We start from the raw sequence: 18,097 nt of genomic DNA on the forward strand, positions 1-18,097 counted from the left end.
AAATTCTACGATTGATTCACACGGTTTTAAGACTTTTCGACTGACAATGTCTCACTATTGATTATCAGTAAGTATATCATTTATATGTGAATGTTGAAGTCATCATAATGTAAAAATCATAGAAGGTAAAAAGTTACATAAAATGATTAAAAACACATGATAAACTGGTGCCACTCGATAACTTAGAACCATTTAACAAGACCATGGACTTTTATCTATTTCTTGCATCAAAACAAGTTTAATATGACGCTGGTTTCGAGTGAGATATGGATAGATTTTATAGTCTTAGCTTAAAAGTCATTTCCAAATCTTGTTGATTTCGACGAACCATGACTGAGTCGCCAACAATTATGAAATAGACAGGCCTATTTCACATTGCTGTTTGACACAACTATCCAAAGTCCAAGCTCTTGTTAAAATGGTTCTAATTAAGCCGAAAAACGGCCTTATTCAACGCGCTCCCATACAAGGCAGAACGACCTAGATAAATATTGATACTATTAAACAAAATTTAGTTTATTTGACCATCAAATAAAATCAATCTAACAGATAGATCAGAATGTTCGTCCCTCAAGAAGCATTTTAGAGGATTCAAAAATTTCTGATTAACCCATCTAACTTTTTTGAAAATTATAGATTAAATGTTATTTTACCCGCATTGCGTATTTCGTGATATATCGTTCTTAAATTGTTGATTAGCGTTTTCTTTTACCATTACTGATTAATTTGTCTAATCACACCAGTTTTCATCAGTTATAAAGGAGTTTGCACGAGAAATGTTTTTGAATGTGAATTGTTTTTTTTTTGCTTGTTAAGATTTTTTGGATGGGTCTGCCCCCCCCCCCCCACTTTCAAAAACGATGCTACGTGCCTGAAACAAGTTCAAACAACTTATGAGTTTTCTCCTTAAATTGTAAATAAAAATGTAAGCAGAACATGTAATATCTCTCTCTCTCTCTCTCTTTCTCTCTCGTGTTAAAGTAATATTTAGTTATGAGTCGATGACGGGATGACTCCACAAATACATTATTCAGGTAAATTCGAAAAGGATGTATATGAGTATGAAAATGTGGAGGGTATGACCGCGAAAAACAATTTCTGTTTTTATTAATACCAGCGTTTGTCATGAAGGTGAAAGTTTGCTTTTTGTCAATGTTAATTAAACCATTACTTGACTTGTACTTATATTGATGGTATGAGAGAATACACATCAGGCAACACAATTCAGAGGCAGCATACCAGAACAAACATCGGTGTATTGATTACAAGTTGTGTTTAATTGGAAAATGACGAACGAGAAAACCATCAATAGTTCTGGCTGTTCAAATTTCAATGAATCCATCTCCAGTTAACTGTTCTTGGTACAACAAATCGAATGTCGTCCATATATATACATGTGTCAGGGAACAGTTAGCTGAAAAAAGAGATTTGATTCACAGTGAGGAATGTCATCGCCAGTTTTTCATTCCTTGGTTTGCCTAATAGTTTTGGGACACATACAAAACGGTACGTATGGTGTGTCTATAACTATAATAGTTTTTGTTTAATAACGCAATATAGATAATTTCCTATTTATGGACGACTATGATGTTTTTCTTTCAGAGATTTTCATTGTAACAGCAAATATAACAACAGAAAATGATGAGCTAACAAACCAAGAATCTACTGTACCGATCACCAGTCCACGATCTGAACCATGGATAACATTTACAACTTCGTCTCCAGTAACAAACACAGAAGGATCATTTTCCTCGGACGCAACGACTGAAAGCAAAACGTCTCCTGAGACTGAACCCGAAGTTACATCATCTCCAGAGACCGAACCCGAAGTTACATCATCTCCAGAGACTGAATCAGAAGTAACATCTCCTGGGACTGAATCAGAAGTAACATCTCCTGAGACTGAACCACAAGTAACATCATCTCCCGAGACTGAACCAGAGTTTACCGCGTCAACTGAGACGGAACCAGAAGTAACATCGTCTCTCGAATCTGAACCAGAAGTTACCTCGTCACCTGAGACTGAACCAGAAGTAACATCGTCTCCAGAGACTGAACCCGAAATAACATCGTCTCCTGAGATTGAACCAGAGGTTACCGCGTCACATGAGACTGAACCAGAAGTAACATCGTCTCCAGAGACTGAACCCGAAATAACATCATCTCCTGAGATTGAACCAGAGGTTACCGCGTCACATGAGACTGAACCAGAAGTAACATCGTCTCCAGAGACTGAACCCGAAATAACATCATCTCCTGAGACTGAACCAGAAGTTACATCCTCTCCAGAGACTGAACCAGAAGTTACATTGTCTCCAGAGTCTGAACCAGAAGTAACATCTCCTGAGACTAAACCCGAAGTTACATCAATCCCTGAGACTGAACCAGAAGTTACATCCTCTCCAGAGACTGAACCAGAAGTTACATTGTCTCCAGAGTCTGAACCAGAAGTAACATCTCCTGAGACTGAACCCGAAGTAACATCAATCCCTGAGACTGAACCAGAAGTTACATCGCCTTCAGAGACTGAACCAGAAGTTACATCGTCTCCTGAGACTGAGCCCGAAGTTACATCATCTCCAGAGACTGAACCAGAAGGTACATTGTCTCCCGAGTCTGAACCAGAAGTAACGTCTCCTGAGTCTGAACCAGAAGTTACATCGTCACCCGAGTCTGAACCAGAAGTTACATCATCTCCAGAGACAGAACCAGAAGTTACATCGTCACCCGAATCGGAAATCTTGTTTGCAGAGCCTGCTGAATCTGAACCTGAATCAGAAATCAATTCAAATTTAGAAATCACTTCGGAACCGGAATCGATGGCTGCAGAACCCGAAATTCGTCCATCACCTTTGGAAATAATTTTGCCACCATTTGCCCTGATTTTTGTGATTGGAATAGGTCTGTTACTTAAAGCGCTTGTAAATTTGAATTAAGCGTAACAAACTCTATTAAGGCCGATAGATATAGGCAACGTCTTATCCTTGCTTAGAACGAAAAAGAAACTGTTTATAAAGATCTTAAGTCAGATAAAAAAATTATGTTGCCAAAAATAGAATTGAAAACCAATCTTTAAAGACTCACATCTCCTTGTCAATTACAGATGTAGTATCTTCAGCGTTCTCTACTGCACTAAACCATTCAAGTTACAACTATTCTCATTCGTCCTTTTAAGCACAATTCCCATGCTTCATTCACCCACACTCTTCAATTCAATTTTCAGGCAAAATATGCTCTAAATGTACCTTAATTAAATTTCATATTTTTTATTCCACAGCTGGATTGGTCCTTCTACTCAATTCTCACTGTAAACGCATTATGCTGCTGTTTAATTTTAAAAGGCGACCAACTTGCAAAGAAGAGAAGACAAGCTCAACTGTAAAGCTTTTCGATATAGACAACGAGCCGTCTCCAGAATACACGGAGTTTGATAACTTCTACAGTGCTTTTGACAAAGAAGTTATCGAAAGTCTGAGTACAGCGCATAACCGCCCTCTGGATTTGTTCATCATTGCTCTACCAGCAATAACGTCTCTGGCACTTTGCCCTTTGACCTTATATCTCTACGTTCCATTGGTGAACTTTTTATGGCCACCGGAAGAATTCGCTGCAGCCCCGGACATCAATGACGCCGTCGCATGCTTTCTCGCTCCCGCCGGTTTGGTGTATGCAACCTCTTTTGGTTTTGCTTTTCAGCAAGCGTTGTCAAAACAGCATCACATTCTAGAAAAAGTGACAAGTGAAATTAGCATGGTGGATCAAATTGCTACGTTTTCGACAAAGATGACTCTTTCTTGCTCGTCCATCCGCCGGCACATTTACAAAGCAGTGAAAGCAGAAGCAATTTTCATGATCCTGCAACTGTTAGATCGTGAGCCATCTTCGTACAAAAATAAACCTACGGAGGATATAAAGGGTAAGAAAGCATCATCCGAATACAAGCAACAGACAAGTCATACTTTAAGTCTAATACTTAACTAGTAGTACAAGAACGCCATTCAATCTTCACAATAAGATATACCCGTAAGTAATTACTGTAAAAAATGTACCTGTAATGAAAATCACCAGTCTTACTTTTGTCTTAGGATTACTATAATATAGTATTGAGATTCATTTTCTATTTTCCAATTTGCTGTAGTTAAGATCTGGAGTATAGTGGACCTCCTCAGACAAGTGGACACTGGAGCCAAGCAACACGTGAACAGGGTGTTGTGTGACAAGATCCTGTCTCACATTATGAAGCTGAACAGCATCTGTTCAGATAGGATCGGCGTCTTACACACAAAAATACACCCAGTAAAGTAAGTTGGTAGTAATATTCGCCAAGGTGTTATATAAGTAATGGCTTCTCTCAAACATTTATGATTTGCAAATATTTACATTTTCCAGTGTATTTATCTGTGGTAACACTATAAATCAATTATGTAATGTGTGGTCCAATACATTTCATCTATGACTATTTTAATATTTAATCGTACAAGTGCTAAAAATTATATAAATGTAAGTAATAACGTTTCAATCTTTGAATATTATGATGCAATCAAATATGGTCGGGCGTGATCAAATATATCATTATGGCCTTTGGGCTTTATTGGATTTGATCACGCCCGATATTTGATCACCTCATAAAACTCCTTATAATTGGTATTACCTGTGTCTTCAAAAGAATAAAACTTTATATATATTCAATTTTACAACCAGGGTTAAGCCGCTCTTCATACCCCTAACTTAAGATTTATATACGGTTATTTCAAGCAATATGAGCTGTATCTTTTAGAATTTTATGTTGCTGCAAAAACCTGCTAGTATGATAAGTCTGCATGTAAATTTAACTCTTATGATAAAAAGGTTTGAAAGAATCATTAATTTTCGTCAGAAGAAAGATTTCTCTTCTAAGGAATATATAGCAGATAAATTTTTGTACAGGACGACAATAATTAAATTTTGCTTCATTTAAGGCTTCTTTACGGCTTTTCCAATAAAAATGTGGCTAACAAAATTTAAAAAACCATGATATTTTTGTCGATTTAGTAGAAAATTACACTTTTCGTAAAAAGAAAAATCGCAGCTCATATTGCTTTCAATAATATTGGTCGTTGTTACGGACTCGGGAGAGCTGAGCACTTAAAACGGGCTTAGTCTATGTGATTGCAACCAATATACATGTATAGTAGTACCAGTGGTACTGTAGGAAGACATCAAAAAGTTTTTTACGGGAATTTCCTACTTATTGGCAAAACAATAATTCAATCTATGTAAAAGTTTATAGCGTGTACTACGAGCATTCATCCTTATTAGTATTCTTCCAGGTGGCTATTCCTTGAATCACTAGGTTTCTTCTCTTTCATCGGTATTTTGTTGCTGCGGGCCTACTCTTACCGGATGGAACTGGTCATGTGCATCATCACCGTCTTCTCCATCAGCATGCTGTGTTACGTTGTCTCAGACCTGGACTCCCCTTTCAGTGGATTCTTCCGGGTGGATCTATCCGTACTCTCGTTTGTTCTCCAAAAGCTCGAGAGTATGTACCTGGAATCACTAATGGAAGAGGTGGAAAGTACTCTGTCTGGAGGGATTGTAAAGGTGACAGAGATTCCCTCAGAGAAACCCGGGATTAAAAAAATGAATGATATGAAGAGAAAGGTCTGGTACAAAGAAAAAAGCTTCGTTTGACTTTTGCATCTGTCATCTACTTTGTAGAATATGATTCTTTTTTTATGGTATACCTTTATTGAATACGCTAGTACGTCGTCATTTGGCCAAGAGAAACGAAATATCATGAGTAATATGATATCGAAGTTTTCCCTACTTTACCAAAAAAAAAATCGGGCTAAAGGTACCAAGCAGGTTTAGTAAAATTTGAACTTACTGCATGGATGGGTGTATAAATATTCACAATTAAGACTAAGTTGTCGTTTATTGGGTGTACTTACATTCACCTAGTAAATTCAAAATTCAATATCTATCAAAAGTAGGTACTAAAACACAATTTAAGTACAGGACGCCTGATATTGTTCCGTGAGACGATAGTATCACTAATGACTTATAGAATGGAGTAAAACCTTCCGCTCTCGTCAATGCCAGTAAGATATTTTAGCGGATGTACATTTGTTTTGACGTACTACCGTATTTGAGAATCAATTGACACATTCATACATACTGGAATCTATGATAACCTTAGATATTGTGGTAAGATGTATCCATCTGTCTCCAAGCTTGGAGTTATTTTATTGCTTGAATCAATCATGCTACAGGTACTGACGGTTTATATAATGGATTCCAGTAAGAAATTGACGTTTATCACTTGTTAATTGCCAACAAACTGTAATCAATAACATGTGTACATTTGTTGATTCCTTTTAATTGTTTGTTGATTTATGATAATATATCAAAGACATAATTGTGTTAAATTTTCTCCTAGTTACTGAATGCGGTCTTTTGAATTTATTGCATGAATTGTTCTATAAACCAAGAAAAAAACCCTCCAAAACAACAACAAAAAATAACCAAACAAACAAACAAAAACTCCAAAACAAAACCGTCTGTTTGACAAATTAGCGATTTATAGATTTAATATTCCACCTTTCAAGCAACTTGTATAATAATCATAAATACTCATTTATCTTTTAAAAGTGCGCACGTAACAATACCATACTGTTTGCAGACAATACTGTTCAGGCGTGGAAAATGTTTGCGAATGACAAATCATCAGATTATTATGCAATCGTTTATGAGGATGAATTTCATTTGAGGTTAAGTAAAAGCCGCCGTATTTTAGAACTCTTCCTCGTCAGCCATCTTCTTGTCATTGGTTCATGTGCAGACTTCCACTGCTATATATTAAGTTTTTGTTTCGACTTGCAAGTTTCCTCGGTGAAATTCCAATGACATCCTCACAACATTACTGGTCCCGAGTCCAATCTGCCACTTAGGACACCTGGCGTTGCGAGGATATTCCCATCAAGGCTGTCATTAACACCTAGCTTTACATACATTTAAAGCAATAGGCTATATATGAGCTGCAATTTTTATGCTGAAATTTCTTTGGAAGAAGATGTTATTTTCTACTAAAATGACAAAAAATATCATGGTTTCAAACTTTCTGTTAGCTCTGTTTTGTGGGAAAAGCCATTAAGAAGCCTTAATTGGGGCAAAATTGAATTATTGTCGTCCTGTACAAAAATTGATCTGCTATATATTCCTTATAAGTGAAATCTCTCTCCTGACAAAAACTTATGATTTTTTCAAATCTTATTTATCATAAAAGTTTAAGTTACAAGCAGACTTATCATACTAGCAGGCTTTTGCAGCAAAATAAAATTCTAAAAAATACAGCTCATATTGCTTTAACTCGATCATTCTTTAATTATGCGCATATTTCGAGCAGACTTCGATATTATCTTCATGATTCTTTTTTAATTGCGTCTTTGTTATTTGTACTCTTTACCAAGTTACGGATTAGTACTCTTGGAAGGCCAGATCGGATGTCATTTTGTTTTCGCGTGTAATACAAGAGTTCAATAATGTCAAAATTTGGAATGGCGCCTGAACTTTCTCAGTAAACTAAGTAAAATTTTAAATCAGGCGTAACCAAGGCCAAAATAACAAGCTAGTGGCCGATAACAAAGTACTTTGAATGCGGCCTACTGGTACTTGTTCAAGGCCATGCTTCCGACTACTTGGAATAATCCCTGACGTAACGCCCACTAGCAAGAGTTCATTCTGAAATCCCGTCGGCTCCCAGACTTGTTTGTGAATACACCGCACAACGGTTCCTCATGTCACAGGTGATTGATGACCTTGCTCCGCCCGTGTTGCTTGTAACAAGAATATATTAAATTTACGGGATGAATCTAATTAATTTCACGACTCGCTCTCCTATACGGTTTCCCCTATACCTTCAAGGCGTGACATATATATTTAATACCAAATATTTTTGATATATTAATGTACTTCAACGTAACATTATTTGATTGACGAATCGTTTACCACAACACAAAGGTGTACAAACAGTATAATATTTTCGTTTATTATGTTGATCGCAGGTGAAAAAACCCAAAAAAGTTTGTACTAAGCATGTACGTAAATCTGGTTCTTCCATACCACATCTTGACGTCATGGTCATGGTTATATTGTAGCACCAAAACACAAGGCCCCGACTTAGTAGTTCAACAAGCTCGATCAAGGTACATTTCTACCGAGTTTGCCACGTGGCGTAAAAAGCCCAATTAAACTGACCTCGGAGAACCTACGATATAATCTTGTTTTCATCTAGTAATTTCTATTTGTCCTGTTACTAAATCAATTGCAATTTATTTAATTTTTCCCTTATTAAGTATTCAGGAAAATAAACCGCCCTTCAAGAACTTTGTAAACAAGGGCAAACCATTGGACCATGAAATGACCGAAACGGTCAGAAGGCAGCATGGTTCGTAGAGAATCCCCTACTGAAATAATGTACAAGTCTTCTGAAATATTACACAAGTCATGGTTGTTCTTTGAAACACGTTTGCAATTTTTATTTATAGCCACAACAAAACTTCAGACAGATACATCTGAAATATTATAATAGAACACAGTCATCTGTAAAACGCATAGGAGACTTTCGTCAGCACCCAAGTTGACATCAATGCCATTGTATTGTACAAATGAAAATACAATTTTTAAAAGGTGGGAAATATTGCATCTAAATGCACAACAAAAAATTAAAACAAAATTCATGAGAGTGTAAGTAACAAAAATTATCAGCAGATCAGATTTTGCAGTACCTAATAAAAGCAGTTCAATTGTTGGTGTATTTTCCTTTACATATTCATGATGACAAGGTGATCCCAGTTTTTTATGCACTACAATACTTGCACAAAAATATACAGTAAAATAAAATATCTTTTTGGATTGCCATAAATTTGTTTCAAGAGATCTAAACAACAGCAAGGTTTTCTGTTTTGTGTGTCTGCCCCCTGTGCAGCAAGACAAATGCTGACAAAATCGCATCCAAACATTACATACAATGTAAAAAATAAACAAGCTTTGGAATGTTCTCCAACAATACTATCAATAAATAAAGATATGTTTGCATTCTCACATATACACACATCTGTATCATTAACAACAGACAGTTTATTTTGGTTCCTACTTCAAAATGACAACAGATATAGATAGTAATCAATTTATCCAAAGATAAGGCATAATAATTGCTACATTGAGAGAGTTACTGCAGTAATGATTCTTTGGAGACAGAACAGGATTGCGGGTAGATTTGGTTTTAACATTTTTAAAAGTTTTATAGAACCTGTATAAAATGTCTTTCAAAACAAAATTCACCAGTCATGCAATATTTAACAAGTACTCTATCACTCAGACAAACAGCATCAACCCAAACAAACTCTACAAAATACTTAACACAGCATGGACTTTCAACCAAGACAGTCAACAAAAATATGACTACCAAAACAAATTGTTGATGGACATTTATAGCATATATGAACTCAATATAAACATCTCAGTGCTGTGTAGAAAACTCCCTGAATGATTCAAATACTTTTTCTATATGTGTCTTTTTAAACAAATAAAAAAAATTATAATTCAGAATATCCAAATAGAATATTAAAATATATAAAATTCAACATTAGAAAAAGATTATACATAATAAAATAATAAAACCAAACAATGCCAAAATCTACATATTACATGGATTAAGTCTTGAAAAGATATTAAGAAAAGATGACAAATGATGCAAAAAAAGAGACGCTCACTGCTGTGTCACTCTGATGAATAAACATGATCATTACTTGTGAATGCTTCCCTGTTAAATTTGTTTTATAAAATGCAGGTATTGCACATTTCAGATCTCTTCTCATTATTGTTACAAAAATATACAACAAAATGAAGATTTACAAGTTCTTGCTACAACCCCACCACACAGAAAGGTCCAGTGAGCAATGCGACATTTCTACACTATGTGTAAATTAAACTTAACAGAGCATACATCAAACAAATCTCCTGTTGTGATTAAAACACAACAATTGACATGAAGTCTGGCAAGATGTTCAGGAAAACATTTCTGATGCTAGTTCAACCAGCACTTGTATACACTGTACATGAAATTAAAGGGAAACCCAAAACAATTAGCAAAAATAATTTTCTCTGTTGTCCTAAAATAACAAATTCAAATCTGCAACTCCATTTATTTTACATCTATAAAACCTTTAAGTACTGCCAAAAGAATAAAACATTAATTTTACCAGCATTCACTTATTTAACAAGTATGATGTTGTCAAAAAACAATTTTCACAATATCACCTAATATGTGATAATAGCTCATGAGTATTGTTTTTATATAAGCCAAACAATAAACTATGTTTAGCTTGTGTACGATAATTGTTCGGTGAACAAATATATTTTCATAAAACAAGTTTATAATATAGTGAACACTTTATAGAGTTTAGAACTATAATAAACTTTGGAAAAATTTAATCACGATATTAAAACTTAGAAAAATATCCTCTCAGTAAAACCAACCAAACATTGAAGTTAAGACCTTTTCTTGCATGAATATTAAAAATCCATTCACATTCCAATGAAGTATAGAAGCTTGCAGTAATCTACACTTGATTTTTACACTCAGAATCATGCATAGTAAATTATACAACACTGCAAGAAAGATTTGATATTTTCAGGGTTAAATTTTTTTCAATTTCTATTTATCAACAGAAAATTGAGCCCCCTGGCCCCTTCCAGTAAGAAGAAGCTATCGGTAGCTATTTAAGCACTTTTGGGATTCAAAACCAACATTGACATATTTCATGGCATTGTTAGAATAGCATGTCCTCATTTATCAAGATTCAGTGTCAATTCGGAGCAAATTCTGAAGGTTTACCTCAATAGACTTTACAAATAATTTACATTATCTGTTGTGTGGCAAACATTCATGATTGTTTGACTTTTTAATTACATATCATTTTTTTCATGAAATTGAGCTATCCAAGCTTTCAATAAAATGTGTTCATTAAAGACTGTTGGTACCAATATCTCTGAAACTTGTACAATTCAGCACTTGAGATGTTTGACAAATTTAAATAACTTAATCTATACAACCATTTTTTCTTTCCATAAATCAAACATGTCTTCTACATGATCATATGAAAACATAGATACTGTACTAGTGCACTTACACTTATAACAATGAGAGTTCATCACAGAGAAGCAAGGTTGAAATGATTAGCTACAATCATAATAAATTAATGCACACCTTTTGTCATAAGATGACAAGTCTCATTTACATTTAAAAGAAACGCAATTTGAAATAACCAATATGTTAAGGAAGTAACAGATTGATAATAACAATTAAAAAGATACTTGAAAAAGTCAGATATTATACAGATTTGCACGTTTTGTTTCGAAATAAACGAAAAATAGAGTTAAAACAGTGCATTTGAAATACTTTTGAAATGCACATACAGAAATTAAAAAAATAATAATTATTTTCTGACTTGATTTAAGTGCTCAATTCTTACTACAAGTAAATCGATTTCAACAAATGTACAAAAAAGTACAAACATTATCCAGACCAAGACACATGTACATTTACTGTTTACATACTATCACAGAAACCTCCACCTTCACAAAGGCCTTTGTGAGTAAAACAATAAATTGATGCATACTTACATTCCTAGTTTGAATATACACAAAACAGAGCAAGATTTATCGCATCTAGCAAAACACCAGCAGTTTATGAAAAGGTACTGCTTCTAGGTTTTCCTCTTCCCAAATGGAAACCATTGGTGCCATCAGGGCCTCTGGGTTGTCGGATAACTCCTTCCATTCCCAGCATCTTGTGTTTTTCAGGACCCTTTCCATTGACTTGACCACCTGTTAGAGGGCTTTTGTCCTGACCAGCCAACTTCAGTCTTCGCTGCACCCAAGGGCTAGAAGGTGTTCCATCTGAAGAGTTGTCATACCTTTTCCTCCCCATATCTGGGCTCCCCTGGGGACTCAACTTAGGACTAGTACTTGGACTCCTCTTGTCATCAGCCAGTGGGGATATTCCATGAAAATTCCTCCTCCTTTGTGTTCTTGGGCTGGTTTTTGGACTAGACTTTGGACTTGACCTTGGGGAAGAATTTGGACTCAATCGATTTGAGTCATAATTATTTGGACTTAGAGTTCTTTTCAGCATTGCATGATCTTGATTTGGACTCAGAGTTCTTTTAAGCATAGCATGCTCTTGATTTGGACTCATAGTTCTTTTGAGTTTTGGGTGTTCCATATGGTTTGGGCTCAATGTCTTCTTCAGCATTGGGTGGCCCATATGATTTGGGCTCAAGGTTTTCTTCAGCACAGGATGCTCCATATGATTTGGACTTAGTGTTTTCTTTAAGATTTGGTGTGTTCTGTAATTGCCAGATTGTGGTACACCAAATTCAGCTTCTGATCCACTGCTATAGTAACAAGATGAATCATTGTCAGCTAGTTCATTAATTCTGTTTTTCTTTCTACGTTCTCTTCTCTTCTTTTTCTTATCATGACCTTCATTGTCATCCTCCTTGCCTGAATCATCATCTTTGTCTTTCTTCTTGTTTTCTTTCTTCTTCTGAGCAGCGAGTAAGACAACACGCATGCCCTGTCGCCAATCTTCAGAATCATTCATTGTTTCACAAGCTGTTTTAGCTGCCTCATGCTTTTCAAATTCAACCACAGCACAGGTTGTTGTACCAATTTCAGGATGCTTAGTGGCATGCTTCTTCACATCTTGTGGCACTGACTTTCCCGGTCTTAGAATTCTTATGAGCGAAACTTCACCACATTTGGAAAACATTTCTGCCACATTTTCAATCGATGGGTTTTCCATTGGTAAATTGACCACCACAACGGAACGAGACGGAGTTGTTTCATCCCAGTCTGGAAGAGGGTCTTTTCGACGAACTTTTCGTCCCTCCTCATTCACTTCAAGTTTATCAGAGTGTCTTAAACTGTAGGCAACCACACGATAATCTTTAGTTAGGGATTTCACTTTCTTGAAAGAAGTTATGAGTTTAATACTCACAAAACCTTGCTTGTTCCTGCGCACATGTTTCAACAAAAACGCGTCTTTTAGAATGTTAGCATCAGAAAAGTAAAACTCCACCTGTTTTATGATTCGATTTTTAAGTTCATCGTCTGGAGCAACAAACTCTGGTTCCTCGGCGGTTCTATGCTCATCATGGCTCCCTCCCTCGTCCTCGCTAGTGTACACACTACTGTTCCCATCATCGTCCACCCTAAGTCGCTCCACCTTGAGAAGGACTGGGGTCGTGCTTCTTGCCTCTGTCACACCGTTGTTTCCAACAGATTGTTCCCCAGTCAGCTCTTCCCTGATCTCGGGAACATCTATTTTCTGTTCTGGAGAACTCATAATGTTATCCTAGAACGGACACTTACCACAGACACAAAAGAATTAAGCTTTAATTCGTAAAAGGCAGCAAAAATGCGGAAAATACCACAAGACTCTCTGCCTGTTTACTCGTAAATGTGGCCGTGTTTTTGCGTTCCCGATGTGTGACGTCACTTCCGATTATAGCCTATCCTCCCGAAATCAGAGTACTGAAAGTATTGTTAAATTTCGTTTCTCAACGGGAGTACTGAAACGTATTCGATAACTCGTTATAATCACTTATATCACAGGAATTATATTTTTATGTCGTACATAATATCAAAGATATTAAATCAAGCCTAGGACACTCAAAACTAATAATATACAGACAGTTCATTGTACTTCACAGTACAGAAAGTACATCAAGTTGTACTTTAAAACAATTTGTTACGTTAGTATCTAGTACATTTCGGAACGATGTGTTTATTATGCGATGTACAGATGAAGTCAGAGGATAGGGACAGGTCAATTGATCATTTTCCAATGAAGATTTCGTCCTAAATCGTTGGACAAATTGGAGAATTTGTTTAAAACATAGCGTGAACATGGTGAACCGAGGACCCCCTATAAATCCAAGATGGCGAGTGTCGTCCATTTACGTTTTCAATGCACACGTACATTGAATACACTTTTTTAACATGATTAAAACAGAGATTTTCAGTGAATTTATTTGTTGCAATACTTAAACAATAAAACAATAAAAAGTCACCTAATTACTGCTAATGTACATAAGTACAGCCAAATCGTCTCTTGTGAGACTTTGAGTCTGACGTCATCATGATTATTTCATGCAGTCCGTGATTTTTCTTAGGTCATTGTAGATTTCGACCAATTGATGAACAGGGCGTGTCAATTTCAATCATGTCAGTTTCTTGTCAGTTTCAGGCGATAAACGGGGCGTGCAGATTCCAGTTTGGCTGTTTCTATACTATAATTAACTTTAAGTTTCTGTAAGAAATACTAGACTTTGACCCGTGGGTTCACGGGTTGACATTAGATATGATATCGGACATTTACGAAATAGATACACCGACACACCGTATTGTTGACATTTACGTAACCAAGCTTTAATACTACAATAATGCTATTAATTTCTTAATTTATTAATTTGCTAATAATCTAACCGTGTCTCGGAACAGGCCTCCCCACAGCCGGTTAAGAGGCCTCCCACATACCCGTAATGTAGCCAAAAAAAATGCAGAATCGCTCCGAAACGATTTTGGAGAAAATTAACGAGGCTGCATTGAAAATAACAGTCAAATTTTCATCTAAAAATTTAATTCATTTTAATGAAGAATTCAACACTTTTTCACCAAACTTATTACTCGCTTCGATTTTACACACCGTGTTGACATTCGGAACTCTCGGGATATTTCATATTAAATACACTGAGTTAGAGTTATATCCGGTATTACTTTGATGAACAGAATATAAGACAATTTTTCGATGAAAATTTACACGTTCTTTTAATATCGTTTCTGAGTAACAGTTTATCCATGCAAATGTGATATTGTGGAAACTTCGCGGCTATGTTAAGGCTGCCCGATTAATTTCACAGCGATATGTAGAAAGTCACTTGTCTGTACTTCATAAGATATGACGTCATAGTTAACTAGTAATACTAAATTCAATATCACCGATATGGAGTATAAAAAATCAACAGTTTTAAAGCTTCGTAATAGGTAAATAACTATTCATAAACTAATGGTTTTGAGACTCTCCCTGCTACGTGTAATCTAATGAATGGTGATATGTATGTGCATATAAAAAACGGCTTGGCACAAGTGAAAGATAAAAACAATCTTAGTATATTTTACGTAAAATCGGGAGAGAAAATAAGTACCACTGTGAATCTTGGTGGGGGAAACCTACCGATTGACCCGATTTTGTGTAAATCGAGCCTAAAAGGTAAAAATGTGCCTAATTTCGATGGCGGTGCGAAATGTTTTGACAATATTTCAAATAAACGAAATATTTATATGAACACCCAGCAAGAACTGCAAAATACATTACTTATCAAAGGATTTTTCATTAAAATATTTTTGATTTAATGTCATTATTCACTTGTGCCGATGCGATTTTTATAGATTATTTACCGTGTTAGAATACACCCGTCACGAGCTTAAGAAAAATATATGACGTCACAAAAATACATCAAATATAGTGTTTACCTGTTTCCCTGGCCTACCCATAATGCTCCGCAACAGTACTGTTGCGGAGCATTATGGGTAGGCCAGGGAAACAGGCTAATATAGTGTTGGATGCCACTGTTAACTTATGTAATAAAAGTTTAAAGAAACTCACTCGGCTAAAGCATTTTTCGATAATTAAAAAAGTATCATTTTTCGATATATATTTAGCTTCGGACAGCCTTAACATAGCCGCGTTAAACTTAATAGCCTTCCGTGATTTAGCGTGAATGTAATGCGCATTTGCAAGATTGTAAAATCCAAAAAATCCAGATGATTTCCAGATTTTTTAAAGGAATTTTCGTTGATTATTAATTGGCGAAGCTTGATTGAGAAAAAATAAAAACAAATTGGTAGTCTTCAAGTACCAACGATTTTTAAAATATATGAAACAAAAGACAGTACTCTTCCGATTTCTCGGTATTAAAGCCCAAAAAATTCGAGTCTATTATTTTAATATAGTAGTATAGATAGATTGGATATGATACTTGGTAGATGTTAATATACAGAAATACACCTAAAATTACCAATTTTAATAATTTTTTCCTCCCAGAACAAATAATTAGAAACTTCATTATCCAACAACCAAGCCCCTGGGATATTACTGAGAAAATCAGAAATGGGAATGTGTTACCACTTCCTTTCAACAACATGGCAAACTTGTGTTAAGATTCAGGTAGACCAATTTAAGCTCATCTTCAACATCTTCATGTTTATCATAATTTCACTTCGAAAAACATAGTAAACTCTTTGGTATGTGTTTTAATTCCGCTGTTATCATTATCAACATATTCCATTTCTAATTTACAATGAGACAAATAGTAATATAAAAATGAATATAATTCAAGACTGAATGAAAACACACATGAAACGTACATATGATGATATGCAAACAGTTTAATATATATATATATATATATATATATATATATATATATATATATATATATATATATATATATATATATATAAATATATATATATATATATATATATATATATATATATATATATATATATATATATATATATATATATATATATATATATATATATATATATATATATATATATATATATATATATCGCCCACAGTTGTCCTTATGGTGTAATGGATGTAGCTTCAATCTACTAATTTGCAGGTCACGAGTTCGAATACCACAGGGACTTTTATTTCCATGAATAGTAGTACAATTAAAAAAAATGATCTCCCCAAATGAGCCCAATTGATTTTTTTGCTTTCATTCACATGCTAGAAATCCATATCTTTATGTTATTTTAAAATATATGTTATTAACATAGATCGACATTGAACGCCCCTGGCATACACGCACCACCGTATTTGCAGTTTTAATTGAGAACGGTGCAAAATTTTAACTGGCAAGACACAGTGCAACATTTAAACTGACAAGTGGTTCATTGTAGTTCAAATTGTACTTCATTGCGGTTCATTTTTGTTTATTGTTTGCTAATGCCTGAAGAATATTACCTTTTCTTTCAATTTTGTATTGAAGTTAATTTGTGACTGTAAAATCGTTCATGATATTCCAAGTAAAACACTTTTTATATAGAGTTTGATGAAACTTTCTCAAATGTCCCTCTCCGCAACAATTCAAGATGCTTATTACGATCATTATGATATTTCACAATAAACAGCAATGTAAATTTCATTAGAGTTAATTTATTTCAATAGAACATCCGAATTAGATGAAACTACAACTTTGTGCTATTGCAAAGAGCTGTATTTTAATTAAGGAATGAATTCAATATTTATTTGTTTTATACGATTTAAAATGGTTTGGGACAGTTTACGCTTTATAAACCGCGAAGGGGTTTATAAAGAAAGCGTAAGCTGTTTCAAACCATTTTATATATTGAAGTTACATTATCGTTTAATATACCTGATAAAACAACGTATGTCGAAATGAGAATACATGATGTACGAACTATTTACCACCTATCAACCGGAAGTGTTTGCGGGCAGGTCTATTCGCCGGAATGGCGATGTAATATACATACTCAACCACCTTCAGTTCAGATACATCATACGGGTAGAAGTCATTGGGTAACTTCTTTTCAAAATAACAGTAACAAAATTTGTATTTTAAATAGTCTTAGCAAGAGCAAGAACCAAACAGTAAACACTCCATCTCATAAAATTCAACTTTCTCTTATTTATGGGCGTGATAGCACTTCAATACCTATTAAGATTTTAGATGCCCAACATCAGGAAAATAGCTATGATTGTGGACTTTTTGCAATTGCTGATCTTAAATTTTGTTTCGATCCCGATCATTCATTCCAAATTAAAACCTCTTTCAAATCAGAATATATGAGAAATCATCTTGTTGAATGTTTCACAAAGTTCTGACACTTCAGATTTAAAACATAAGATTTTAACAATTCAGTGCTGTTGTTTTTGTGGGTTTCCAGATTGGGTGGATAAAATGGTAGGTTGTGATTTTAAATAAGGGAAAAAACTTTGTAACGTTTGGAA

The 18,097-nt window shown here is 34.9% G+C and overlaps 2 protein-coding genes across 2 annotated transcripts; one reads left to right on the forward strand and one right to left on the reverse strand.

Moving 5' to 3' along the window:
- The first annotated feature begins 1,020 nt into the window (after positions 1–1,020).
- LOC128179006 (titin homolog) lies at positions 1,021–6,757 on the forward strand. The gene is made up of 5 exons (XM_052846470.1): positions 1,021–1,506; positions 1,603–2,901; positions 3,278–3,916; positions 4,139–4,301; positions 5,310–6,757. Exons 1-5 carry the CDS (start codon positions 1,446–1,448, stop codon positions 5,671–5,673), a joined length of 2,526 nt encoding a protein of 841 aa, XP_052702430.1. The 5' UTR covers positions 1,021–1,445; the 3' UTR covers positions 5,674–6,757.
- A 1,734-nt stretch (positions 6,758–8,491) lies between these two features.
- On the reverse strand, positions 8,492–13,536 carry LOC128176604 (la-related protein 6-like). The gene has a single exon (XM_052843047.1). The coding sequence runs from the start codon at positions 13,391–13,393 to the stop codon at positions 11,732–11,734; it is 1,662 nt and encodes a 553-aa protein (XP_052699007.1). The 5' UTR covers positions 13,394–13,536; the 3' UTR covers positions 8,492–11,731.
- Positions 13,537–18,097: the final 4,561 nt, after the last annotated feature.

The sequence above is a fragment of the Crassostrea angulata genome, chromosome 3 (assembly GCF_025612915.1).
Source record: "Crassostrea angulata isolate pt1a10 chromosome 3, ASM2561291v2, whole genome shotgun sequence".
Lineage (NCBI taxonomy): Eukaryota > Metazoa > Mollusca > Bivalvia > Ostreida > Ostreidae > Magallana > Magallana angulata.

Bases quoted from the DNA above. Each gene is read 5' to 3' on its own strand.
- LOC128179006 (XM_052846470.1), top strand. From the start codon at position 1,446: ATGTCATCGCCAGTTTTTCATTCCTTGGTTTGCCTAATAGTTTTGGGA. The intron at 3,917-4,138 runs GTAAGAAAGCAT...AATTTGCTGTAG, and splicing joins ACCTACGGAGGATATAAAGG to TTAAGATCTGGAGTATAGTG. The intron at 4,302-5,309 runs GTAAGTTGGTAG...GTATTCTTCCAG, and splicing joins ACAAAAATACACCCAGTAAA to GTGGCTATTCCTTGAATCAC.
- LOC128176604 (XM_052843047.1), bottom strand. From the start codon at position 13,393: ATGAGTTCTCCAGAACAGAAAATAGATGTTCCCGAGATCAGGGAAGAG.